Source organism: Protobothrops mucrosquamatus, unplaced genomic scaffold (assembly GCF_001527695.2).
Source record: "Protobothrops mucrosquamatus isolate PMUCROS unplaced genomic scaffold, P.Mucros_1.0 scaffold4454, whole genome shotgun sequence".
Taxonomy (NCBI): Eukaryota; Metazoa; Chordata; class Lepidosauria; order Squamata; family Viperidae; genus Protobothrops; species Protobothrops mucrosquamatus.
This window is the reverse complement of record NW_015390364.1, coordinates 88,757-115,016: the sequence shown is the minus strand read 5'-3', so window position 1 is coordinate 115,016 and position 26,260 is coordinate 88,757. Positions and strand designations below refer to the sequence as shown.

Below are 26,260 nucleotides of genomic sequence, written 5' to 3'. Positions count from 1 at the left end.
TTTGTACTAATGTCCTTATCCCTCAAGATGGTTCTAGTTCTGTTAGGATAATGCAAGCTAGCATATTTAATAATTTGCACATTTACTCTTTACTCAAATTATAATCATTTATAAATACCATGTCTGGAATGATATCTTATATTAACCCACTCCTTTGGTAACATCTACCCTCAGATTTGCTCAGCACTGTTATTCATTGACAATCCCAAACTTCGTCCCATTACTGTTAACACAGATTTATTCAATTTGGATACATTTATCCAAATTGTGAACCAATTCCAAGCTTACCTTATTAAGCAAGATCATAATAGAAAATTCTGGAGATTGAGGTCTGCGCATGTGAAAGGTGTCACAGCTACTGTTTTCAATTGCTGGTTTACATAACAATAAAATGCATAATAGTAATAAATCAAAATAGACCTAGAAGGGACCTTAGAGGTCTTTTAGTCCAACCCCCTGCTCAAGCAAGAGACCCTATACAATTTGAGACAACTAGCTGTCCAGGCTCTTTTTAAAAACCTCCAGTGATGAAGTACCCACAACTTCTGAAGGTAAGCTATTCCACTGGTTAATTGTTCTCACGGTTAGGAAGTTTCTCCTTAATTCTAGGTTGCTTCTCTCCTTGATTAATTTTCATCCTTTGTGGCTTGTCTTGCCTTCTGGTGCTTTGGAAAATAAGTTGACCCCCTCTTCTTTGTAGCAGCCCCTCAAATACTGGAATACTGCTATCATGACACCCCTTAGTCCTTTTTTTCTCTAGACTGGCCATGCCCAATTCCTGCATCCATTCTTCATATGTTTTAGTTTCCAGGCCTTTAATCATCCTAGTTGCTCTTCTCTGCACTTTCTCCAAAGTCTCAACATCGTTTTTGTAATGTGGTGAACAAAACTCTATTCCAGATGTGATCTTAATTAAGGTTTTATAAAATGGTAATAATACTTTACGTGATTTTGATTCTATGCCTCTGTTTATACAACTAAGGATTGTATTGGCTTCCTTGGCTGTTGCCCCACACTTCTGGCTCATATTTAAGTAATCATCCACTAGAATGCTGAGATTCCTCTCACAATTACTGTTTTTGAGCCAGGTTTTGCCTAATCTATACTTGTACCTTTGGTTTTTTCCTATCTAAGTGTTAAAACCTTAATTTTTTCTACATTAAATTTCATTTTGTTGGATAGGGCGTATTGTTCAAGTCTGTCAAGATGCTTTTGGATCCTGCACTTGTCTTCTGAGTAGTTGGCTATTCCTGCCAGCTTAATGTCATCTGCAAATTTGATGTTCCCCTTATATTCCCTCATCTAACTCATTTATGAAGATATGTAAGAGTACTGGTGATGATGCTGTCTCTCCCAAATTTTTCTAGCTTACCAAGAAGTTGTGGTCTACTATGTCAAATGCCTTACTGTAATCCAAGTATATTATGTCCATAGCATTTTGCTGACCCGTTAACTTAGTCATTTTGTCAAATAATGAAATAAGATTGGTTTGGCGTGATTTTTTTTAACAAACCCATGCTGGTTTCTAGATATAACTTTATTTCTTTCTAGATGTTCGCAGATCTATTTTTTGATTATCAGTTCCAGTATCTTCCCAGGTATTGATGTTAGGCTGATTGGTTTGTAGTTTCCTGGGTCTGGTTCCCCCCCCCTTTTTTTTGAAGATGGGAACCACATCAGCTCTTTTCCAATCCTCAGGTAGTTCCCCAGTGCTCCAGGATTTTTTGAAAAATATGGTAACATCTGCCAGCTCCTTCCAAACTCTGTGATGTAATCCGTCAAGTCCCAGTGATTTATATTCATCAAGATCAGACATGTATTCTCTTAATATTTTCTTGATTATTTTAATTTTTATTTCTAGGCTGTTTTTTATGGTTATGTTTTTGGTAGATTGGGCTACTTTATTTTTTTCTTTTTGCGTGAAGACTGATGCAAAGAATGAGTTAAGCAGCTTTGCTTTCTCTCTACTGCCTGTTACTTCCTTGTTGTCTTCTCTTCTTAGAGGACCGAGTGTTTCCTTGACTCTTTCTTGTTATTTATATGTTGAAAGAAACTTTTTTTTATTACATTTGACTTTTATTGCAAATCTCCATGCTTCTTCAGTTGTTTTCCCCTTTAGGATTTTCATCCATGGAATCTTTCCTAGGCTCTCTCTGAGTTTGTTAAAATCAGCTCTTTTAAGGTTTAAAATACTGGTTGGATTATGTTCTCTTGCTTGTGTTTGCACTATTGTATTCCAATAAGATGTGATCAATCTCGCCCAAAGTTCCAGCAACTTCAACTCCCTCTATCACTTCTTCTCTGTTAGTAAGAATTAGGTCCAGTATAACTTTTCTTCTAGTTCCCACCTCTACCTTTTGAATGACCAAGTTGTCAACTAGGTTGGCCAGCCATTTAGGCAGTCTGCTGTCCAAGAGCCCATGGCCTGGTCCCAGGCCGCGGCTCATAGGTTGGGGATCCCTGTTCTAGGAGGTTTTCATCCTTAGTTTTGTGTATTTCTATAGAGATGTAGTGATCTTTTATATATAATGCAACTCCACCTCCTCTTTTGTTAGGTCTGTTTCTTTTGAACAATTTGTATCCTTCCGTCAGTACATTCCAGTCATGAGTTTCATCTAGTTTCAATAATGGCAAGTATATCATATCTGCCTCCATGTGCTAGTACTTCAAGTTCACTCTGTTTGTTCCCTAAACTTTGAGTGTTAGTGTACAGGCATTTAAGTTCTTTATGGCTGACCCTGGGTTTGCTTCCTATATCTCCTACTTTGCATCTGAGTTTTTCTTATTTCTCTTCACTCCCTACCTTCTTATTTGATTGGTGGCCTAGTGGATTTTGCTTAGAATTAGGTCCTAAATGTTGTAAAGATTGGTCACCTTTCCTCCTCACCTTCTGATAAGGTGAGTCAGTTGCTTTCCAGTACAGCTCTTGTGAAGTGCTATCCATCCCTTGCCAAGAGCCCTTCATGTAGGTAATGCAGACTATGGTTTAGGAACCCGAAATTCCTAGACACCAATTCTTAAGCCAATGGTTCATTTTTAAAACCCTTTGCTCACTCATTGGATGTTGGCCTTTTGTTGGAAGTATGGACAAAAACACCACCTGGGTTCCTAGCTTCTTAACTTTCTTCCCTAGCTGTTCGTAATCTCTTGTTATTGTTTTCAGGTTCATTGTTGTGTCATTCGTCACCACATATCAGAGAAAAAAAGGGCAGTAATTTGAGAGTTTATTATTTTAGTAAAGTTCTCAGTCATATCTTTGATTTTTGCTCCAGGGAGACAACATACCTGAATGTCCGGTCTACAGATGGCTGGTTCTGTTCTCCTGAGAATTGAGTCTCCTATCACCAACATTCACCTTTTTTAACCTAGGGAAGCCTGAGTTATTTTTCTGCCTTTCACTGCAGCACTTGATGATGCTTCTTTTCTAGGTGTATGCATGCTTTCTTCCAGTGGGAGATTATGAAATTGATTGCTTAGCTTCAGAACCAAGACAGAGTAAGGATGTCCCCTTCAATCTTTTCCTAGTTCCCCAGAGGGCTGTTAAGTAAGGGAGAACCTGGCTTATAATTAAGGGTGGCGACAGGAACAAGGACCTAATATTCTGGTTGCTATCTAGCCCCAGACATGAATCAAATGGCCTGAAGAGACGTGCTGGTTTGATAAGATGTTCATAGCATTTTGATATTAGGCAGAGTACTGAACATGCTTTCATTTCGTCAGCTGTTGTAGTATATTCCTTTTTACAGGTTTTAAATTTGTGATGTGGAAAATTTTAATTTGCACAAGCAAAGTGTTGAAAAATGAATGAGAATTTCTGGGTCCTTTTTTTGTATCTGTGAGTATTCATCTGCATCCAGTATTCTTTAAAAGCCATTTTTCTACTTTTTTTTAAAGGAATGTAGTAGACTCAGGACTTTAGAGACCAGTCAGCTTAACCTCAGTACTTGGAAAAATCCTAGGAAAGACAATTAAGTAATGGTTTCATAAGTTTATATGAAGGAACTAGGTGATCATATGAAGCCAACATGGTCATACCCTCTGAGAAATATAAGGTTCATATCCAATTTGATGAATATTCCCAAACTGGATGTGATCCTAAGAAGTCACAATTGTACCAGGATGGTCTGGTTTTAAAATTGAGAAAAAGGTTAAATATTTGGGTGCTACCTTGACTAATATGAATTGTATGTGATTTCAAAATAATTATGTTAAGGTATGGAATGAAGATAAAAAAGATACATTATGATGAGAAAAATTGCAATTATCATTATTGGGAAGAATCTCTATGATTAAGATGGACATTTTACCTAGAATGCTGTTTTTATTTCAAACAATGCCTATGTTGACAGCTGATGTACCATTTAAGCAATGGCAAAAAGATATTTCCAAATTTGTCTGGCAAGACAATAAACTAGGAATTAAATACAAAATGCTGCAGGATAGTAATGTAAGAGAAGAGTTAGTACTATGAGATTTGAAATTATATTTTGCAGCTGGTTGTTTAGAATAGATGAAGAGTGAGTGACTTTGAGAAATTGAAAATTTTTGGAACTGGAAGGATATGATTTAAGGTTTGGTTGGCATAGCTATTTGTGGTATGATAAAGTTAAAGTAATTGTAGATGTTAAAACTCACTTTATTAGAAATGCCATATTGAGAGTTTGGTATAGGTATAAGACACGATTGTCTTCTAAAATCCAATAGTGATTGGATACTTGATTTCCTTATTGATAGGCCCCAAGTTGTGCGAGTTAGAAAGGTTTCCAATTCCATCTCCTTGAGTACAGGTTCTCCACAGGGCTGTGCTGTGCCAAATCTGCCATGAATCATATTGTGAAGTATGCAGAAAACACTGCAATGGTGAGTCTTATCTGGGATGACAGTGAAGATACTTAATCAAGGAAGTGTCAAAAAGAACAAACTCCCATCAACACTGACAGGGCAAGGAGTTTGTATATAAATAGAGAGCAAACCCCACTCTTTTCTAGCACTGATGTGATACTATCTAGTTGGGTAAAGGCATGTATGCAAGAAGACAACCAAGGTCAGAGAGGACCAAGGACTTCACATGTATAATTGGATTTTAAATATTTGTTGGAAATGTAATGGCGCTGAGGGTACATCTTTGGGGGACATGTAAGAAAACTAGAAAACGTTGGGTTCAAATATATATTTTGGTTCAGGAGATATTAAAAGGAAATGTACAGTTGAAACTAGAGACTTTCCTTTTGGAATTAATGGACAACAGATTGAAAAATTTATGGAACTTTTATTTTTGTACATGACAGTAGTGAGACTTCTATATACAAGTAGTCCTCAACTTACAACAGTTCATTTAGTGACTGTTCAAAGTTAAAGTGGCAGTGAAAAAAGTGACTTATGACTGTTTTTCACACAGTTGCAGCATCCCCATGGTCAGGTGATCAAAATTCAGATGCTTGGCAACTGGTTCATATTCATGACTGTTGCAGTGCCCCAGAGTCATGTGAGCAGCTTTTGTGACCTTCTGACAAGCAAAGTCAATGGGGAAGACAGATTTACTTAACAACTGTGTTACTAGCTTAACAACTATATATAGTTATATATACTGTATATAGTTTTATATATATAGTTATATATAATTTAGTTATATAGTTATATATATATAGTTACAGTATATAGTTATAGTTATATAGTTATAGTTTTATATATAGTTTTATGTACGTACGTATGTATGTATGTATATATATGTGTGTGTGTATATACATGTACATGTACATATATATGTATATATACAGTGTGTATATACACTGTCTATTGTTATATTATATTATATTACATTACATTACATTATATTATTATATTTATATCAAATATATCAAAAACACAAATATTACAGGATAAGCTTTGGAATGTGAGAGCGCCACAGATTTGGATGATCAGCTTCAGAGACTTTATAAAGCCCTTCAAATGGGTTTCGAAAATGCAGTTCTATTGTCATCATCTTCATGCCCATATATAAACTTTTGAAAGACAATGGAAAAGCATTTGAATCTGCCGTAGTGCATTCCTGTTCTATTTCTGTCCTTCCTCTTTATAGCATACATTAGAACCTTCATCTAATGTGATGAAGGTTATTTTGTAAGGCAACTTACTGTATATCCACAGGGCATTACTAAAGAAAAGATATGGGAGTTCTTTCCACCTAATTTTGGTAAAATACATAATATAGTTATAATAGATGCATAAAGCCTCAAAGAAATGTCAGTAGAGCAATTCAGTCCAATATGCTATTTGATTTGTACGAAAGACTCTTCTTGAGGATATGAAATAGCTTTTTTACAATAACAGATCATTATAAAAATGGATCATTTTGTAATGTTTTCAGGGCCGTTGTACAAGGGAGAACTGCAAATATCTTCATCCACCAACACATTTGAAAACTCAGCTAGAAATTAATGGTAGAAACAACCTGATCCAACAGAAAACTGCAGCAGCAATGCTTGCGCAGCAGATGCAGTTTATATTCCCGGGAGCACCTTTTCAGCCAATGGTTAGTACTTTTAATGAAATGCCAGCCCAATGCTTTATCTTCACAGCTCACATCTGACTAATATTATACATAAATGAATTTATTGTAATTTTAATATATAGATTGCAATATGCTATCGTCAAATATTGTCAAGTAAAATGTATAAATCATTTTTATGAACTTTTTCTGTTTGTAATCTTATTGCAACTGTTGAACTTTTTGCATTTTGGGAGCAAGCCAGTTTATTCTGGACAAACTACAAAGAAAAACATAGTGGAGATTCAACTAAGCTGAATAATTTATATATTACTTTGCTTATCACCTACACACATATATTTATAAACATATAGTATTTGCATAATTTATTTATGGGGATTGGTGAATATTTAGTTATGAAAATGTAGCCTGTGATGTGAAAATCCTAAACTGACCCAGAAACTTTTTGATATATAGAAATCATTAAAAGTAAAAATAGTAAGAAATTTGGGGTAGTGATTAAGGTATTAAATGAGAAACCAGGAGTTTTAATCTGGCTTTAGGCATGAAGTCAGTTGGATGACATTGCCAAGAAAACTGGCAACTTTCCAGGCAATCGCCAGAAGTCCATAGTGACTTGAAGGTGCACATGAGCACATGCGGGTACACAAGCACACACATACACACTCTTTATTTGTGTACTGCTTGGATCAGAAATTTAATGTTTTCAAATGCTGTTTCTCCTTTAAAAAAAACTTAAATCTAGACTTGGGGGAAAGTAGCACAGTTTTCATTTAATCAGTAATTCATATATTTTAAAATTTATCTCACATGAAATATTTTGGTGTACTACTGGGAGCTGTACTATCGAGCAGCGGCCTTGACGTGGATTAGGGATTGGATTACTCTGGAAAACAAAAGATGTTTATACCTAGAGGGGCATGACCTCCAGCAGGGTTGGCATGCTCATTTATGGACAGGGAAAAGTAGGAACCATCAATATTTCTTGAGGCACAAAGTTCGGTAAGAACTCATAAAAAGTTGGAACATAGTTAAAAGCCAACACTATATAGGAGTTCCAGGTTGGTTCTCACCATTAGAAGCAGTTACATACCCCAATGTATACAGGCAAGATAAGGTCATTACATATAAAGATATTCTGTCAGAGGAAGGCCATCTAAAGCAAAGACAAGAGTTGAGACAACAGGGAATAGTTTTGGAATGGTGGTCTTATCTTCAGATGCAAGCGAGATATGTGAAAGACAAGAAAGAGTGGGGAATTAATAGATGAGATATGGGGCTTGATAAAATAATACTAGGCTCGGAGAGAAAGCAAATTAAAAATATATATAAATACATATTAGAATATAAATTATATGAGGAACAAGTCAAAGAAACGATGGTTACCTGGGCAATAGATTTGGGACACGCTATAAATCTGGACCAATGGCAGCAAACTTGGGAATGTAACAATAAAATTACATTGGCATCATCTTATAAAGAAAATCTTTATAAGATGCTTTATAGATGAAATCTGCCACTGGCCAGACTCGCAAAAATGTATAGTGGTTACTCACCAATTTGTTGGAAGTGTAAAAAGGAAAAGGGTACATTCTTTCACGTTTGGTGGATTTGTAAAGAAGCACAGGTTATTGGCTTAGGGTTTGGAGATGGATAATAGAAATGATGGGTCAAAAAATTCAATATAAACCAGAGATGTTTTTATTAGGAATATTAGAAACAAATATAAACAAAGATGATATATATTTAATTATACATGTGATAACGGCGGCAAGGATCTTGTTTGCCCAAAACTGGAAAGCAATTGAAGTGCCTAGCGGAAATGTGCTAATAGAAAAAATCTTACATTGCACTGAACTGGATAAGATAACTAAGGAATTAAAAAACCAGGAGGAAACAGAATATTACCGAATTTGGAATAAATTTTACAAGTGGAGGGAAACAAGAAGGAAGTCGATAGAAGGAATATAAATAGGGGACTTGATATGTATAGCTGTATATGTAATATTTATTCTTATATGTAAAGTATGGAATGATTACACAAAGATGTATGTCAAAGATGATACACCACGTTCAATGTTTTTAATCTTTTTTTTTCTTTCCTTTGTATTCAACAAAATATTTAAAAAAAATATTTTGGTGTTGAATAACACCAGAAAGGTCCTTAATGTATACTTTTTTCATCCTTGTTAGAAGAATAACATGTAGCATAATCATGGATAATAAATTGTAGTTTTGATTTATTTCCAACAGTTCATACCAAGGTATGTCCTCAATTGTCTTATTCTCCAGCACAGGAGATGGAGAATCCACCAATGGGTTTTCTCTGTCTGCCTGCTCTTGAGACCAAGTTAGCCAAGCTTGACACACACCCTGTTGCTAGGGGATCCCAGTCTTGACTTGGTCTCAAGCTCTTGAAGACGTGTCAGGTTTGGCTCTCAGGTTTCAGAGTAGATTTAGCAGGTTAGAGATCCATTGATGAATTCTCCTTACATCTCTTACTTTCCTCACGATCCAGGTCAGTAAATCACCCTTGGAATTTCTCCCAGCTGTTCTCCAGGAGCGCTGTGATCAGCGCTGCCTCAAATCGGCCGATTTGAGGCTTGAGGGGTGTGGGAAGGACAGCTGCAGCTTTCCCCTTTCTCCTTCCCCAGGGCTCTGGGTAAATTCCCCTTAAACATCCTTCCCTCGTCAGGCCCCTCGAACAGTTTCCAGCATCATTGCGATCAGCAAATTGTTCTCTGAGGCCTCTGGAGGCCGTCTGTTGACGGGGGAAAGTTGCGGGCACCATTTTGGTTGCTGCCGAAGACACCGAACCTAAAATTTTTAAACGGAGCTTTTCCGACTGAAGCAAGATATGCTTCTTTATCACTAAATTAATTTTGTTCCATTAAACTTATCTGGCCATTCCTTGGTTGGTTAAGCATCCTTTCTATATTTTTAGTTTATATATGTGCAGTGTACATCAATTCCCTCAAAGATAAACATGGCTCCAAAGCTTTCATGCTGAATCAGTTATGCAGTATGAACTTTACCTTTTTCTGTATAATGCCTGTTTCAGAATCCTTTGGAACTAGTTCATCAAAATTAAAACATGATACTCAGTTTAATTTGTTAAGAACACCACAAATATCTAGACACTGAGTTGATACATTCTACTAAGTCAAAATATGGGTTATTTCGGTTTAGTATGTATGTGGACCCAGCTAACATAAATCAGTGAACTTTGATACTGAATTTATTACAGAGCATGAGTGTCTATTTTTCATTTCTATATGTTTATTTATTATTCCTTTTTATTCTCTTTCAGCCATCATTTCCAGTAGGACCAACAATAGGATCTAATCCAGCACTAAACTTTGCACCGTATTTAACTCCAGTTACTTCTGGGGTTGGATTAGTTCCTACGGAAATTGTTCCCACACAATCTGTAATTGTTCCTGGAAATCCCGTCTCTGTCTCTGGATCAGCTCCACCACAGAAACTCCTCCGGACAGATAAACTGGAGGTATGGAGAGCAACATTCTTCTGATACATGCAGTATTTGGTATTTGTTTATATAGGATTGTGAATAAACACAATGCCTATATTTAAATATAAAGAAAAGGCAATTTCATTTCAGTTGGCTACTTAGCATAAGCAATGCCGATCCTCTGCTCTGATCTTTGATATGATAATTGTGCTGAAATGAAGAAGTAAGTGCAGAGTTCATTATTATGGCTATGCAAGGCTTTGTTTTGATACATTTCACATAGCACTAGAAGGTAAGGTAAGAAGATCCTCCACCTCATGAAGCATCAGCACAAGCCTTGTCTATCTTGACTTGCTTTAGTTTAAGGTGACTGACTTCTGTACATGAACAGAAGAACTCTGAAAGGTTAGAAATTCAGTTAAAGTAGTCCCCTGAATCACCTTTGGAACAAATCCTCTCCTCAAATTTTGCCTGGCCTAGTAATTATATTGCTTGTGCAGCAATTGTAATGTAGTATGTAATAGGTAGTTAACATTAATTTGGAAATAGAGAAAATAAACTAAAGGAAAAACATTAAGTTCAGTTAATTGTAGTCCATTACTACCTTTGTGTGCTCCATTCTCAGAGAAGTAATCTTCACATATGGAAAATCTGAGCTTGTTTCTTAAGTTCTCTCAGTCAGAAGTTAAGATATAGAACTGGATATTATCAATATACTAATGATACCTAACTTCATGGCATCAGAATGACTTCATCCACCAGTTTCATATAGATAGAAGTGGGGAGAGGGTGGAACCCCACAAAGCAGAGGTTTAGGGCTAAACTTGTCTCCCCTGTCAATTTGAATGGAACGTATCCGTTAGGAAGGAGAAGTACCATAACACCACCTTCTCCTTTCTAACCCCTGAGTTAGTCCAGAAGGATATCACAATTGATAATATTAAAAGTCACTGAGAGATCAAGTACCCCGATGAATTCAAGATCCATGCAAAATTTATACAATAGAGAAGCCCATGTTATAGACTGAGATGACAGGTCGTACAATTTTCAGAGATTATTTGGGCACAGCTCAAAAATTGCATTTTAAATTCTTTCTTGTACTCAAGTGTGTAATTACCCTCACATCCATAATAAATATTGTTTTGTGCCCCAGGTTTGCAGGGAATTCCAGCGAGGAAACTGTGCACGGGGTGAAACCGATTGTCGCTTTGCACATCCTTCTGACAGCACAATGATTGATACAAATGACAACACTGTAACTGTTTGTATGGATTACATAAAAGGGCGTTGCCTGAGGGAAAAATGCAAATATTTTCATCCTCCTGCTCACTTGCAGGCCAAAATCAAAGCTGCTCAACACCAGACAAACCAAGTGGCAGTGGCAGCCCAGGCAGCTGCTGCAGCTGCTACAGTCATGGTAAGTGCAAGGGGAACAGGGCTCCTTTAAAAGTCAGCTTTTAAGTCCTTGAGCTGGCCACTTTTAAGATGGATTTTTGTTATAGGTTAGCAGCCCAGCAAATCTGTTTCACTCAATAATTTCAGCACAAGGGGTATCTTCCTGGAATGTGGCAAAGCTCAAGATCTTAACTGCCCTTGTTTCTTCTGCATTTTCCTTCGTATTTAGTACAGGCTCTTATTTCTAAAGATTAACTTGCTTTTCACTTGAAAGTTTGAAGTTTGGATAAACTGGCCTGCTAACTACATATACCTTCATATTCACATGGTGGTTTAGAAAATATCCGATGCAGTTATCTAGCTAGGTCTTTCTTTATTATATTTGCATGGTGGTTTATATGGTGACTGTACTGATTAAAATATTAGGAAGAAAGGAATTCATTCATATGCAAGCCTTTTAAATTGAGGGCAAAATACTGGATGTCTTCTTTTTCAAAATAATTTGAAAAAGAGATTACCGGTAGGTGGAAATACGGTTTGTGATAGGTTGATATGCGTTCTCCGTATAGGCTGAATCCTTGGAAGGAAACCTGTGCAAGAAATTTTGCCCAATCTCTCACCATATCTCGTAGTGATAATCTTGGATAGCTCTGTTGTGATATCATTCTGCTAGAATGATCTTTTGAGTTCACCCTTTGTATTTCTTCCTTTAAAAAAAAAAAAAAGATAATATCCCTTTTTCACTCATTGGAGTTTTTGTAAACTTCGTGCATTATTTGTAACATCTACTCACAGTCCAAGAACCTCTTTAAGTGGGTGAAATATTATACTGTTTTTATCTACCTTTTGACTTTATAAAAATGCCATTGAATTGCTAAGTTGTGAAACAAGCACTACTAAACAGATGGCTTTCTATATCATCCTAAAATCTTGTAGGAATATCAGTTTAATGACCATGACATTTCCTATTTACAATATCTTTTCAAAAATAGTTTCTTTTAGTTTAGAAATGCTGAAAGAGGTGTTTTACCCTGAGAATTTCCTTTCTATTAGTGGACTCTTTATGGTAATTTATGTGGTTTATATTTTCAGTATATTAGATAACACAAGCAGAATTTTCAGGTGAGGAAGTGAAGAATCCTCAATACAAAAATCTGTCCTCATTCTTGCCATAGGGCAGGGGTAGGCAACCTTGGCTCTTGGACTATGCCAGCTGGCTCAGGAATTCTGGGAGTTGAAGTCCACAAGTCATAAAAGAGCCAAGGTTGCCTACCCCTGCCATAGGGCAAGTAATAAAACAAATGTAGTTACTTTCAGTGTTCACTGTTCAAATATGTGAACAACCGGTTCTCTGTGTGGATGCCGCTTACGGAAGTCCATTCTGGGCCTGGGCAACAAAAAATTAGCTACCGGTTCTGCCGAAGTGGTGCGAACCGGCTGAATCCCACCACTGGTTACTTTATATAGTACAGTAGATGTTGACTGTAGATTGTACATCCAGCCACCATATAAAATATTGTTATAAACACAGCTAATGTAACTTCTTGCAAGCCTCCACAATGCTCTTAAATCTACCAGAATCATAGAACATAGAATAACAGGGTTGGAAGGGACCTTGAAAGTCTTCTAGTCCAATCCCCTGCTCAAGCAGGAGGCCCTATGCCAGGGGTAGGCAACCTCGGCTCTTTTATGACTCATGGACTTCAACTCCCAGAATTCCTAAGTCAGCAAAGCTGACTCAGGAATTCTGGGAGTTGAAGTCCATGAGTCATAAAAGAGCCGAGGTTGCCTACCCCTGCTTATGCCATTCCAGACAAATGGCTGTCCAATGTGTCCATAATCAATTTTGACGTTTATTGACATCTGGTTTTAGGGATCAGAACTCAAACATCTGCCTCTGTTTAAATAGAAGTCTAGATAGATTGATATTATCAAACATAATTTGGTATAACATAACAAAATAGACATAATCAAGCATAAATAGAAATCTATAAAATAATATAATTTTGCATGCATTTGTTTAAAAAGAAGGAGCATTTAATGTTTTCCATATAGGAATTGACAGGTATAAGCTTAAAAACACTTTGCTACAGTTACAAACCATATTTGTGTTTTTGTGTGAGGACTCCATTCATCACCATCTAAAGTTGGAGAAGTTCTCTTTGCTTGATACCTCGCTGAAATCACTTTAGTCATGTCACTGGGTAATTAAATTTTAGAATTTGCTGCCATAAAATGCAATGATGTGGGCCAATTTGGAAGAAAAAGTGTTTAAAGTTCTAAGGATAAAATGAGAGCTACTAGGCATTATGACTCTAGAGTACTCAATGGCAGTGAGCCTCTAGAGACTAGTTGCTAGGAAACAGCTACCAGGAGGTTTGAATGCTCTCCTGACCTCTTTGTGGGTTCCCCATAGACATTTGATTGGTCACTGTGGGAACAAAGTATTGAACTAGATGATCCTTGATCTGATCCAACACAGATCTTTTTATGGTGTGTTGTTGTTGCACAGCTAGCTTAGAGTTTGGCTGAAGACAAAACCATTTGTGCCAATACTGAAAATACATTTATAATATATCAATAGTAGACATTTGTAAGCAAACAAATCCAGATTAGTAGACATTTGAATTACTGAGGAGTGAGTTCTGAGAAAATGGTGCATATTAGCGTTACGGATTTCCTTGTTGGAAGAGAACAGAAGTTAATTAGAACTCTCCATCATCTTTACAGAATTCAGAATACGAGAGTTTATTCAGCATCGAAGTACAAATAATACACTGCTGCAGGCATGTTGCAAAATAATGGCATGTTGCAAAAAGATAACTATGGTTTGAATTTCCATTATCCTCATTACACAAATATCTCATTCAGCCAACTCAGAATCAAAAGCTTTGTGCAAAGGTTTTCAGTTCTCAAGACTTTTTCCATTTGTGCTGGGGTTGGAAGAGAGCAAAATTCAAGCAGATTTATGGTTATTTTGTAATTTTTGTACAGACCTATGTGATGTATAGAATATAACAAGTTTTTTTCACTGATCCCTCAGATAATTGAATAAATTCTGATTTAATATTAAGAGAAAAAACTCTTGCTGAGACATATACTATATGCACAGGAATAGTAAGATTAAGAGAAAGTAATGCTTTACTAAGACATAAATAATACTATAAGGGAATCAGGCTATTTCTTTATATGGTATCTGCCATAAAAATTGTATATGCTAAGCATTGGAAAGAAAAAGGGATGCCAACTATTGAATAGATTTTGAAATTGACTGAATTAGCAGAGATGGCAAAACTAACAGCCTTGATTAGAGACAATGGATTAGACAATTTTATAAGAGACTGGAACCCGTCTGTGTTAAATTCAAGAACAGATGGTTTACAGACAGATTTGAAGATTAGAATAATGTTTGGGCTAACCTGTTGACTATTTTTCCCGCTTTTACGTATATATTATGATTATTGGGTTGATTTGTTTATTAGACAGATAGATTTCCACATCTGGAATATTTATTTGTTTATATAGCATTTTTGATAAATACAGATGGGAAAGCTTATAACTATTTGTAGACTTGTTATGAAAGGGGAAGAGAACCTATTAGTTTTTTTATTTATTTTTCAGCATCCACTGAGGTGGATTCTTTATGAAGGAAGGCAAATATATGTGTCCCAGGATAATGCTACAAGGTCCAATCTAGGTCAGTCATCAGGACCAGAGATTTAGTCTTCCTAGCTTTCGGACTCAGGTTGGAGCCCATCCTCAGGGAACTTCTCTCTAAAGTCTAGAATATATGCTCTGGGCTAGTCTATGCTTCGTATTTATGTGCCGCCTTCCTATTGGTTTATTGGTGTGTTGCTGGCCAGCAATTGGCTGTTGTTTTTTTGTGCTGCCAAGTCCTCAGCTCCTTAATACCTGATAAGCTGGTGGTAAATCGGCACTCCTATTGACTGACAAGGGGCCTGTTTCCCAGGCTTCAATCATTTTCCTGGCTATCTTTGTACCTGCATGGCCAACAATCTTAGTAGCTGTGAAATTGAACGTATGTCCTTGTTTATTGCAATGTGAGGCTACCAATGAGTTTGGGTCTCCTCATCTGATTGCTCGCTTGTGTTCTTGCAATCTGGTGGTTAGCTTCCTCTCCATCTGTCCTACATAGTCACAGGGGCAGTCCATGCAGGGGATCCAGTAGATTACATTAGAAGTATCTCCCACCTCCAAGCGATCTTTGCAATGCACGATTTGTCCTCGTATGGTAGCCTCTGGGCAATGTGCGATGCCTACTTGCAGATCTCGGAAGTTGCGTTCTACTGCTTCCAAAATGGTTTTGATGTATGGCATAGTGTGCCATATAGTTGGTCTCGTACCTTCTTTCTTCATTTCTCTTTCTTGCGTGTTGCACAGACAACTTGTAATAAATGCTTATGGGTACCCATTCTTCCTGAATTGTTCATGTAGGTACCTTCTCTCCAGTTGTTTAGTTTAGATACTACAGTGGGTTCTCATCCTGCCATGTAGTGTTCTGACGCAACTCTTTTTGTATGATAGTGGATGAATACTTTTGAAACTAAGACTGAGTGGAGTGTTGGTGGTCTTGCGATAAACCATGGTTTCTAGGTTTCCATCTAAAAGTGGTAATTGTCTAGCTGTTTCTTTCTCCATTGTGAACTGTATGTCTGGGAAGATGGAGTTTAGTAAGTTATGAAAGTCTTTCAGTGCATTTCTTTTGATAATGAGCAACGTGTTATTCACGTATCGGCACCATAATTTAGATGTGTAGTTTTGAAATGCACGGTGTTCTAGTTAGTGCAGGACAGTTTCTGCAATGACTCTTGATATTGGGGATCCCATGGGTGTCCCTTTTATTTGCTCATACATTTCCCTTTTGAATGTGAAGAAGGTATGTTGGCAGTACTGGAGCAGTTTCATGATTTGTGTCCTGGCTAGGTTGCTCTGATCTGTGTGGTACTCTTCTAGTTTTTTTTAATCTATTACTTCATATGCTAAGTGAAGAGGGATGGATGTAAATAGGGATGCTGTGTCATCAGGAGCCACATTTAAGCCTTGTAGTTTTTGTCAAAAATTGTGTGGATGATGTGACTGTGTTGTTCGACTTGCTCCCTCTCATGTATGAAGGCAAATATATGTGTCCCAGGGTAATGTTGCTTAGTATCACATAATCCTGTAGAGCAGGCATGTCAAACTCGCGACGTCATGTGATGTCGCATGACGTATCGGAGCTTTTTCTCCATTGCCGGCAATGGGGTGGGCGCAGTTTTGGGATGATGCATCCGGCCCATGGGCCGGCAGTTTGACACCCCTGCTGTAGAGAGAGGTTCTCTAAGGATGGGCTCCAGCACAAGTCCAAAAGCTTGGAAGACTAAATTTTTGGTCCACTGGTGACTGACCCAGATTGGATCTTGGATTCTTTATGTTTAATGTTAGATCTGTTTGTCATTTGGGATTTTATTCTTTTTCTTTTCTTTTATACACAAGATTTTTTTTTCTTTTTGTTGTTAGTTGTTAGCAAGCAAAGTTAAAACCAGAAGCCAATTTGGGTTTGTCAAAACAGATCATGCCAAACAAATCTTATTTCATTCTTTGTCAAAGTGACTAAATTAGTGGACCAGCGAAATGTTATGGACATAGTATACTTGGATTTCAGTAAGGCATTTGACAAAGTAGACCATAGCCTACGTCTTAGTAAGTTAGAAAAATGTGGGATAGATAGCATCACCACCACATGTATTTGTCACCGGCTGACAAACCACACTCAATGTGTAGTCCTTAATCAAACTACATCTACATGGAGGGAGGTAAGCAGTGAGGTACCCCAGGGTTCTGTTTTAGGCGCAGTACTCTTCAATATCTTCATAAATGATTTAGATGATGGAATATAGGGGAACTGATCAAATTTGCACACGAAACCATACTTACAGGAATAGCCAACAATCCAGAAGATAGGCTCAAGAGCCAGATGGATCTTGATAGACTTGAACATTGGGCCTGAAATGTTATGAAATTCAGTGTAGAGAAAAGTAACGTTTTACATGTAGGCAAGAAAAACCAAATGTACTTCTATAGATTAGGTGAAACCTAGCTCAGAAGCAGTAACTGTGAGAGAGATCTTGGAGTCCTAGTGGACAATCACTTAAATATGAGCCAGCAATATGTTGCAGCTGCCAAAAAAGCCAATGCAATCCTAGGCTGAATTGACAGAAGGATAGAACCAAGTTCACGTGAATAATGCCTTAGTAAGTCCACTCTTGGCATACAGCGTCCAGTTTTGGTCACCACAATATAAAAAGGATGTTGAAACTAGAAAGGGTGCAGAGAAGAGCAATAAAGATGATTAGGGGCTGGAGGCTAAAACATGTAGAACAATTGCAGGAATTGTATATATCTAGTCTAGTGAAAAGAAGGACTGGAGTGACATGAGAGCAGTGTTTCAAAGAAAAGAGGGGTCAACCTATTTTCCAAAGCACCAGAAGGCAAGGCAAGAAACAATGAAGGGAAACTAATCACTGGAGGCTTTTAAGAAGAGACTGGACAGCCATTTGCCTGAAATGGTATAGGGCAGGGGTAGGCAACCTTGGCTCTTTTAGGACTCGTGGACTTCAACTCCCAGAATTCCTGAGCCAGCTGGCTCAGGAATTTTGGGAGTTGAAGTCCACGAGTCCTAAAAGAGCCAAGGTTGCCTACCCCTGGTATAGGGTCTCCTGGTTGAGCAGGAGTTTGGAACAGAAGACTTCCAAGGTCTCTTCCAACTCTGTTATTCTGTTAAAATCCCCAAACAAAATGTTAAACAAAAATGGTACAATTTTTTCCTACTTGACATCATAAGCTGTGGTTCCTAATATAGTTAAAACTTGAGAACATTTTAAAATATGTTGAATGTGATAAATTGATGATCAGAAGTAACATTTACTAAAGATCTAGGTAAAAATCAGACTTTAAAATAGCATTAAACTTTCTCAGTTTTATATATATATATATGTTCATTTCATTAAAAAAATTATTGTTTTCCAGTGATTTCAATTTTGATTGTTAATTTTTGGAAATTAATTTATGCTTTCTAATATGGCATAACTAACTTATCAGTATTAGTTTAGGAAAATCATTGCAATAACTGCTTTTCTACATAGTATAAAAGCTTACTGATGCTTATTTGTCTGCAAGCTGCTATTTTTTATTCAACTTTCCTAAATTCCAAACATCTGTTATATTCTTATATTTTTTAACTAAGTTATGACAAATGCATTTTTTTGCTTCAGTACTAATCCAAGATGTAATGTTCCTTTCTTTAGATGATAAAGTATTTCTGTTGTTGTGCATGTCTAGTGTTTTGTATGTCGTATATTGCATTCAGAATATTTTTTTCCTTCTCAACTATCCACAATGCAATGCCGTTCCCATGATGCACCTCTGCTTGCTGTTTACCTGTATGTTAATTCGCTTGAATCCCATTGGCCACTGCCATCATGTGCTCGCTGCCTGTCCTTAAAAAGACTCAGTCGACTGCCAAAGCAATGAAGCGACCTCTTGAAGCAGCCGTAGACCTGGTACTTTGACTTTCACCTTTTGCTTTGCATGTAGCTTTTCCAAAATGCAAATTAATTTAATGTTATCCGAATTGTATTCTCAATTATAAGGCATAATTTTGATATTTAAGTAATCTCATTTTCACATGTTATTATGGCAGAATAACCTAAGATCTTTTCTAAGCAAATTTCATCTTCAGTTGACTTATTTTAAAAGTTGAAGTGAAGGAAAAATGTGTTTTTATCATTGACACTGTTTATTCTATAATAAATAACACGTGCCTTTTATAAATATAAACAAATACAAATAACACTTCAGTCATATTTTAACCTTATTTAAAAAAATAGTTAATGTTTTTTTTAGGCTCCCCTTTTCAGTTTAATTATTATGATTCTATCATTTTATTTTAATTGTGCTATGCATTAATTATCGGTAATAATACAATCTATTTTACACTGCTGCCTTTCGAACCTGGCAAGGCTTTTTCAACTGTTAAAAAAGCTATAATAATTACACAGTCTTCGTTTAAGATATAAAACTATGTGTATAGATATATATGGAGATATATATATATATATATACATATACATGTATGTGTGTGTGTGTGTGTGTTTGTATTTGTGTGTGTGTATGTGTGTATTTAATTCACAGGCCTTTCCACCTGCTGTCCTTCATCATTTACCAAAGAGACAAGCACTTGAGAAAAGCAATGGTGCCAGTGCTATTTTTAATCCCAGTTTCTTGCACTACCAACAGGCTCTTGCTAGTGCACAGTTGCAGCAACATGCATCATTTATTCCCACAGGTATGTTCTTTTTAGAAGTAAAGAAATATTTTGATTCCTTTGTTTTTGAACAAAAAAAGCTCCATGTGATCCCATTCCTTGTGCTTTCATCTAAATCAGGGGTAGTCAACCTTGGCTCTTTTATGACTCGTGGACTTCAACTCCCAGAATTCCTGAGCCAGCTGTGCTGGCTCAGGAATTCTGGGAGTTGAAGTTCACGAGTCATAAAAGAGCCAAGGTTGACTACCCCTGATCTAAATAATTGTGTCCTTTTGCCTCCTCTTTTAGGAGGATATTGACAGTACTTTTTTTCTTTTTCACCTTTAGTATTTCTGAAGGATATTATAGAATGTTTAGAAGTGTGTAAAGAGGATCAAAAAGTTTTCAGTCTGAACCATTTGGTCTTTTTTATATGTTTCAACAGTCTTTTGGAAAGGGGCATGTTCTTGTCTCAGTTCTTTGGCATCTTTGAAGAACGATATATGTTCTATGTAGATATTTCCTATGTAGAAAATATTTTTCTTAAAATGTCTATGTAGATATTTTAAGGACTCAGAAGGACAAAGCAAATATATTAAGATTTACTGGGAATACATTGTTTTTGTAGTTGCTACTAAATCCTGCCTTTATTTTGTACAACCCAAGGCAGAGTCCAGGTAGTCCTTGACTTACAACCACAATTGAGCCCAAATTTTCTATTGTTAAGTGAGACATTTGTTAAGTGAGTTTTGCCCCATTTTATGACATTTCTTGCCACAATTGTTAAGTGAATCAGTGTGGTTGTTAAATTAGTAACCCGGTTGTTAAGTGAATCTGGTTTCCCCATTGACTTTGCTTGTCAGAAGATCACAAATAGTGATCACATGATCTCGGACACAGCAACCGTCATAAATATGTATCAGTTGACAAGCATCTCAGTTTTGGTCATATGACCATGGGGATGCTGCAAAGATTGTAATTTTGAAAAACGGTCATATGTCACTATTTTCAGTGCCGTTGTAACTTTGAACAGATACTAAGTGAACTGTTGGAAGTCGAGGACTATCTGTACATTATGCTCCTGCTTCCTATTCTGTTTTTCCTCTAAACAATTTTTCTGTGAGGTGGGTTTGTCCTCTCCTTCTCTGTTTCTGATGTATACCAAAGGCTACTCTTTTATTGCAGAGGAAAAATTCTGTTTCATATCTGTTACACTGTCCATCTGCTATCACATTTGATGCTAACTTGAGGCCCCACGTACTACGTCATATGAGACAGTTTCACAAAGTCAATGAAATCTGGCCATAGCATAGAATATGATAACAAGAATCTCCTATCATTGTAACATTAAGTTACATGTCTAATTCTTTGTCTTCATCTTTTTCCTGCTTCGGACTGCCATTTTAATATTTGCTAGAAGGATCTTAAAGTTTTTGAAAAGTATTTGCCTAATGTTAATCTACCCCATGATTTGCTTTTCCTTATGCTCCAATGGAGGCATTAAAAAGATTTTTTTTAAAAAAATCACCAATGCAGAATCAGTTCTATGCCACTGATTATGTGTCGGTTGCCTACATTAAGACCACGATTCACTGATAAATATGTATACAGTTTGCTTTGTTGCAATAACCCACATGTATCCATCCATCAAATTCTGATCTGATCTTATTTGTAACATAAAAGGGACCTCAAAAGAAAATCATATCATGCCATTAAGAGAACAACATGTGAATATAAAACTCACTATTTCTTATGTCGATAATACTAAACTGTAATCTAAAGTTTGACATTATGCCCCAAGTGAATCAGTGTTAACAAGCAGAATATTCTACAAAAACATTTTAACAGTACTGTATACTCATACACATTTTGCTGCATAGTTGTTTCACACATATGAGTTCTGTCAATTTGAATGGTGCTTAATATTAGGACAAAAAGAAAAAGTAGAAAAAATGGAAAGAGGGATCCATAACTAAGGCAGAATATCAGAATACAGCCTGAATCTGCAAAAATGAAGTCAAGAAAGCTAAAGCTCAGAATGAAATAAGACTTGCAACAAATGTCAAAAATATTTTTAAAAAAGTTTTTTTCAACATGTTAAAAACAAGAAAAAAGGCAAGGAAACAATCGGTCCATTAATGGGAGAAGATGGCAAGGAAGTCATGGGCAGCAGGGAGAAAACAGAGCTGCTTAATTCATTCTTTGCATCTGTCTTCATGCAAAAGGAAAAACAGCTCAATCTCTACCAAGAACAGAATCATAAAAGACAGACTAGGAATACAAATTAAAATAGACAAGAAAATGGTAAGAGAACACCTGTCCACCCTAGATGAGTCCAAATCACCAGAATCAGATGGATTACATCCCAGAGTTCTGAAGGAGCTGGCAGACGTGATCATGGAACCATCAAACCATATCTTTCAAAGATCCTGAAGCACCAGGGAACTACCAGAAGATTGGAAAAGAGCTGATGTGATTCTCATCTTCAAAAAAAGGGAACAAATGGATCCAGGAAAACTACAGACCAATCAGCCTGAGATCAATACCTAGGAAGATCCAGGAAAAGATAATCAAAAAATAGATTTTGAACCACAGACGCAAGCAAAGTTATAACCAGAAGCCAACACGGGTTTGTCAAAAACAGATCATGCCAAACAAATCTTATTTCATTCTTTGACAAAGTGACTAAATTAGTGGACCAGTGAAATGATGTGGACCTAGTATACTTGGATTTCAATAAAGCTTTTGACAAAGTAGACCACAACCTACTTCTTAGTAAGTTAGAAAAATGAGAAATAGACAGCATTATCACCAGATGTATTTGTAACTGGTTGACAAACCACATTCAATGTGTAGTCCTTAATGGAACTACATCTAATGGAGCAAAGTAAGCAGTGGTTCTCTCTTAGGCCCAGTATTCTTTAATATCTTGATAAATGACTTAGATGAGGGAATAGAAGGGGAACTCATACAAATTTGCAGACGACACCAAGGCAGCAGGAATAGAGATCACATTGTAAAACAGTTATTGTTATATATTCTAGTCAAACTGAATTCTTTTTAAGGAGAATGTCCCATTGTTAAATATTAAATGAAATGTTTACTGTATAGATTATGATATATAACACAGATTATGAATGGATAACATCTGATCATTGACTGTAGTAAAGAATTTCATTTGATTTGTATTTATAATGGCTTGTATATAGAGATGGAATGTTTTAAAATGGCAATGAAGCTATGAATGGCCTTTTTGAATTTGTGTTTAACTCACTTTGGTTTTTCCTTGGGATGCTTGGATCTTCGAATGTTAACTCTAAACAGCTAACCTGTTTCTTCCCTTTATTCACCTTTTTTCACCTACCATTGCATGACACAGGGTCAGTTTTGTGCATGACACCTGCTACCAGTATTGGTAGGTTTCAAACTTATTTATTGATCTCTTTTTAATAGCATTCTCTACCTTTCTTTGTTTGGAGAACTAAAATATAAATTAGACATAAATGGTTATTTTGAATTTTAGCTTGAATTGTTAAAACATTTGACATTTATTTTTTTAAAAAAAGAAATAAAACCCTGCTATTTAGATGCATCATCATTTGCAATACCAGTCCTACTGCAAAATGCACTTATATCATGAAGTTGTGTGCTTTTGCTTTTTTAACTTATATTTTATAATGCTAGCATTATGTGACAAACTATTGAAAAAAGCAATTTAACTTCATTAGTACTTTGAAGTTTCATAGTGGTATGCCTACATTTTCTTTTTTGCTGTGTTGTAAAAAAGTTTTATCAGAATTTCCCAGAAATGTTATCTTAATGTTTGCAATAAAAGTAAGCATTAAATATATTTCATTCAAAACTATTATAACTCTATTTAACATGCAATAAGTCTTTTTAGAAGTTATTCTCATTTAATTCAATGATATATAGAAGTACAGTACAGTTTTAAATTTTGAAATATTAGAAAATTTTCCTTTTCTAATTTAGCCATTTGTCCAACAAACTTTTTCAAATTAATTTTGAGTATTCTCATTATTAGGGTGCTGTTTGAATTTCCTGCCTTAATACTTATGTCTTAAAATCAAGGTTTTAGATTGTGTTTTCCATATGCCCTCAACTTTCTCATACCCCACATATGTGGAAAAATGAATCAACATTAATTATTATAATCTTCACTTTCCTTATTGAGATTATATAAAATGAACAATTTTAGATAGTAATTAGGCTACATCTAACTGTATTATAAAATAAGTTAAGTGTGCTTGTAGACCACAAGTGTGAGTGTGTATATATACACACATATATATATACATGCATATACATAAAGACTCACACGTATATAAAATAAAAAGTCAAAAGAAAATATGAATTCAACCTCAGGTTGTTTTAATAGCTACATTTTTCCATTTCCAAAATTAAGAAGTTCATTATATTTTTACTTCAATATAATAATGGAACTTCCCTGATACAAAATTACAATATAGAATAAACTACCCCAACCTTTATCAAATGGCTGCCATTATGTTAGAATACTATTCATGAATGTAATAAAAATTTGAACTCATATTTGAATTTTAAATATAAACTATTTGAAGGTGCTCATGAAATAGTGAGCTCTCAACATTTGTTTATCCAAACAGCCTGGGAAGAAAGAAAAGGTTGGAATACAATTTCTGCTACCTTTATTTAACACTATTTTTTCATCGATATATACTAGGACAGCGATGGCAAACCTTTTAGAGACCGAGTGCCCAAACTGCAACCCAAAACCCACTTATGTATCATCGGGTACCGGGTGGGCGTGGCCCATTGGGTGGGTGTGGCCAATCGGGTGGGCCTGGCCCATTGCGTGGGCGTGGCTGCAGTGGTAACGGCAGACTGGGTGGGACTAAAAAGTTCAATCAATCAATTCCAACTTTGCGAGATCTTTTTTTTTTTCCGTGAGAAGTTGAAATTGATTGATTGATTGAACCTTTTTTTTTTTTTGCACACGGCGGCAGAGGCCTAAAGTGAAAAGGTTTTATAAAACCCAGCTGAAGGCCTAGGACTGGGGCGATGACGCGAGTGCCCACAGAGGGCTCTGCGTGCCACAGGTTTGCCACCATGGTACTAGGAAGTCAAAAACGAAAAAAGCAATGGTGAACAACCTGTTTTGTTGCCAAAGAATGATACATGAGCCTATAGCTTTATACAATCACTAAGAGAGTTTTTACTTTCCCATATATATAATTCACTTCATTAGGTGCCTCATAAGTAAACTATACTGTATATGGTAAAGCAGATGGGGACATTTAGTCTTTGCACGTGACTTTGCACATGTTCAGAAGGTAAGCAGAGTTAGACCCAGTAAGTCTTTGAATGGCAGACTATCAGAGAATATGGGGGCTGTAGTCAAGATTAGGAAGTTGAGAAATATTCCAGAAAGCAGGATCAGCCTCTTGTGTTTTGTTTCCAAGAAAACATCATGGGCCTATTCACGAACTCAGTGCAGAAACCTTAGAAATATGTGATTAAATAATAGCAAAGGCTGTGATGGAAGCAGATACAAAATGCTAAGAAATAAAAGGAAGGGAGGAAACTGTTGGAAGCAAGAATTCATACTGGACATTGTTCCCAAAAATGTAAATCAACCCCAGCAAGTGTAAAACAGTGTTGGTAGTATAAAAGAAGCAGAACAAGACTGACATGCTCAGTAATGGTTCTTGGTTGGTCAGAATTGTCCAGGAAAGCAGCACCTGCAAAAGATAGGAAATTACACAAGGAAAGAACCAGTTAGAGACATACATAATACTATTCATATTAACACAACATTAAATTATGCTACATTCAGTAGAACATAGAATCAGAATCAATAAATTGAATCAGAATCTTTAGAAAGAAGCTAAAAAAAGGATAACAAATAAAACAGCCATTATTTTAGTAGACAATATCTTCGTGTATTGATCTAAAAAGGAGAAAGAAATAGACTGAAATGTCATTTTCAGTGGTTTAAAAATAAGCTGGCTATAGTGCCTTAGAATGCCAAAAGGTACTGTTTCAAAAAGGATCCCAAGAATCAGGTGTCAAGACAAAGCAGTTTCCTCTTTGTGAGTGATGTGGTTACTGGAACCCACCTTATGATTATAGAAAGGTAACTCTCAGCAACATAAACATGGGCTGGTTGTGAAGGTGTTGTGTAAAAAAAGGTAAAGTAGTCCCTGTGATTTTACTCTATTAGTCATTGCTGACTACAGGTGAAGGTGTCGAAAAGCATTAAAAGAATAGATAGGAAAGTTTTATTTAAGGAAAGTTGGGAAAAAATGTTCTCCACTCCATCCTAAAGAAACAGGCTAATTTGGAAGGAGGATGAATGTTTCCTGAGAAAGTCACTAGGCATTGCTAACTAAAATCAATGTAGAGCACATGCTTTGAGAAAAAGACTATGTAGGATATACAGAGAAAGTTTCTTTATAATTGCCACTGACTCTCAAATAATGCTCCCCTGTTTCCTTCTTTTTGGAAGGAGCCTTCTAGAACAGCATGAGATATGGTAACAACAGATCTAGATCATCTAGGTAATCACAGTTCCAAAAAAATTCAT

General features: G+C 36.2%; 1 protein-coding gene across 1 annotated transcript in view; it reads left to right on the top strand.

Annotated features, from left to right (window-relative positions):
• Nucleotides 1-26,260, top strand: part of MBNL2 (muscleblind like splicing regulator 2) — a 47,411-nt gene that overhangs the window by 5,034 nt on the left and 16,117 nt on the right. The window contains exons 2-6 of the mRNA XM_029286662.1: nt 6,368-6,532; nt 9,819-10,016; nt 11,134-11,397; nt 18,881-18,934; nt 19,566-19,719. Of these exons, the coding sequence (XP_029142495.1) occupies nt 6,368-6,532; nt 9,819-10,016; nt 11,134-11,397; nt 18,881-18,934; nt 19,566-19,719 (835 nt within the window). The remainder of the gene's footprint in view (nt 1-6,367; nt 6,533-9,818; nt 10,017-11,133; nt 11,398-18,880; nt 18,935-19,565; nt 19,720-26,260) is intronic.